At 44.5% G+C, this 2,443-nt stretch overlaps 1 protein-coding gene across 1 annotated transcript; it reads right to left on the bottom strand.

Annotated features, from left to right (window-relative positions):
- Positions 1-334: 334 nt before the first annotated feature.
- On the bottom strand, positions 335-1,716 carry LOC147439296 (uncharacterized). The gene is made up of 2 exons (XM_086484287.1): positions 1,082-1,716; positions 335-635 (listed from the first exon to the last, which is right to left on the bottom strand). Exons 1-2 carry the CDS (start codon positions 1,585-1,587, stop codon positions 488-490), a joined length of 654 nt encoding a protein of 217 aa, XP_086340413.1. The 5' UTR covers positions 1,588-1,716; the 3' UTR covers positions 335-487.
- Positions 1,717-2,443: the final 727 nt, after the last annotated feature.

The raw sequence follows: 2,443 nt of genomic DNA, 5'->3' as shown, positions 1-2,443 counted from the left end.
TAAATTTGACACTATGGGTGGGCTGCCAATATTACATAAACCTTAACTGTGTAGACCATGCACTTCTCTTCTCACACTTTCATACAAAGATTCTTTTGATGGTATTGTACAAGTTTGGCAATAGGCGTTGGTCTACTACCATTACAAAGAAAAACTAAACAGTCACGAAAATTATATGAATTATAACATGAATTTGGGTTAGTTTCCATGACTACAATAAGAGAGCATTAGTGAGTCGCTTAGTCCCCATTCATTAAAACTTCCAGCACAATAAGACTAGTGCAGATATATGATAGAACCAGAGATATATTTGCACACTCAAAATTCTAGAAGAATTACAGTGATAGCTCAATTCACACTTTCTTAAATGAAGATAGATTTCTAATCTACAAATGAGTTATAAGGGAAAAAAATAGCAAATGAATTGGGAAAAAATTGGTAGAAGTGGGCACAAGTTAATCCAGCTAGAGGACTTTAGATAGAAAAGCTATTGTTTTTCTTCGACATAAAAAGCATAAATGATGGAGTAAGGGGTGACATGGATGTCCCCAAATTGAGCACCAAGCGATGCTAGTGGAGGAAGACCACCCTTCGATGCGAGTCGTTGTAGGTAAGTAACAGCTCCAAGCACATCCCTAACAAAAGATAAGAGCATTTTTAGTTTAATCTTGTTTGTACTAGTAATCCCACAACCAAAAAAAGTGACTATTTACCATACACATGTGTAAGCTTAAATCTTAGGGAGCAAAGTCACAAGAGCTCACAATAATTCCCACATTGTGACTTACCTCAACATCATGAGCTTCTGTGAGGGAGGCACCCCATACCTAGCTAGGTACGATTGGGGACAGGGTATGGCCGGCCGGTTTAGGGTGGGGCAGATGTCCCTTGCCCCCATGATGTTATGCATTGTATGAAAAAGACTTCGTTTTCCTACATGAAAAATTTTCTAAATCTTCTTGTGAGAGGTCTTTCCTTTGAAGCTGAAGCTCTCGCTCGCTCTCTCTCTCTCTCTCTCTCTCTCTCTCTCTCTCTTATACTGGTCTAGATGCGTTCCTAAAGGGCGAGAGAAAGTACGTACTGGCTGCTGCTGTAGGAAGTAGCCTGGAAGAGGTTCCACGTGATACTGCGAGGGTCGACGGTAACGGCCTGCAGGGAACGGGCAGTGACGAGACTGTAGGCGGGCAGGATGGTTTCCCACGAAGGCTGACCGCCGGCGGGGTCAGGGCGCCCTAGGAAAAAATGCTGTCCCACGGCACATCTATATTTCTTCTGCGCCGCCTGCACCAGCCGCCGCCCGCCGACCTTTGTATAATTGCCGGCAGCCCCTTCTACAGAATAGAGAGTTGCCGTTGCATTGAAGACCACCCATGCCGAGCCATTGAAGACGTAATGCTGCAGTCCCTCCGCGTAGTACGCTTCCTTCAGCTCATGTCCGGACGGCACCGCTATCTCCGCCGGAATGTCCACCCCCTCCAGCAACTGCAGCGAGCAGTTGCTGCTGTCTCCCATCTTCTTTTCCGCTCGTGCCATTGCCAGCGTGCTCACGGCGCAGATCAGAACGAGTAGCATTAAAAGTGGCTGCATTTAGCAATCAAACGCAGGGGCGGAGAGAGAGAGAGAGAGAGAGAGAGAGAGAGAGAGAGATGAGCTGCGAGTTTCACTGTGTGTGTGTATGTGAGAGAGAGAGAGAGAGAGAGAGAGAGAGAGAGCGCTTTGAAGAGGGAGTTTCTTCTTCTTCAGCTGGTCGACAGAGTAGCAGACATATATTTAAGGTGCGCCCCGCGGGGGGGGCGCGGGAGAGAGAGAGAGAGAGAGTCAAAATCGCGTTACCGGGTATGGCATGTTGACAAAGCCCCCGCCCAACTGATTATTTCAAATGACTATTTAAGAATGTTCGATTTACAGAAGAGTTAAATTTAGAGCAAAAAGCATACAAAGAAATATCAAAGTACCACCTGCATGCTGCAACAACCTTGTCCTATACTCACGTGCCAAGTGTTGATAAACCATAGCCTCCACACAATGAGTTATGAAACTCACCCTTAAGTATTGGTGTTAGAAATCCTAATTTTGAAACAAGAAGTGTCTTTTTATTTGCAGTATGCGCCTACTTTTTTTTTTTTTTTTGCAAAACTCACAATTGTGCTTAAGAACATCAGAAATATACACCAACCTCGAGCTCAGATCGAGCCTTCAGGGTCAATGAATTACAAGTTTTCTGCTTGACAGAGAAACCACAACTACTCCTAGGCTTTACTTATTACAAGATGTCATCATGACATGTATTGTTCTACACCAGTCCTGTGAGGCTTGTTTTTTAAAAAAAGTGCACAACCTTTCATAGATGCCGACGACGGATCTTTAAAATAAAAACTAGAGATGTGGCAAGTGCAATGAGGCTGCGAGAAAATGCGTCTGTGGGGGAACAGGAGGACAATGT

Source organism: Adiantum capillus-veneris, chromosome 16 (assembly GCF_014529385.1).
Source record: "Adiantum capillus-veneris isolate H3 chromosome 16, ASM1452938v2, whole genome shotgun sequence".
Lineage (NCBI taxonomy): Eukaryota > Viridiplantae > Streptophyta > Polypodiopsida > Polypodiales > Pteridaceae > Adiantum > Adiantum capillus-veneris.
Note: the sequence above shows the minus strand (reverse complement) of the source record. Positions and strands in the feature narration are given on the sequence as shown.

What these genes read in the sequence shown, in the direction of transcription:
- LOC147439296 (XM_086484287.1), bottom strand. Translation starts at nt 1,587, where the DNA reads ATGCAGCCACTTTTAATGCTACTCGTTCTGATCTGCGCCGTGAGCACG. An exon ending in ACTTCCTACAGCAGCAGCCA is followed by an intron (nt 636 to 1,081) that starts GTACGTACTTTC and finishes ATCTTTTGTTAG; the next exon opens with GGATGTGCTTGGAGCTGTTA.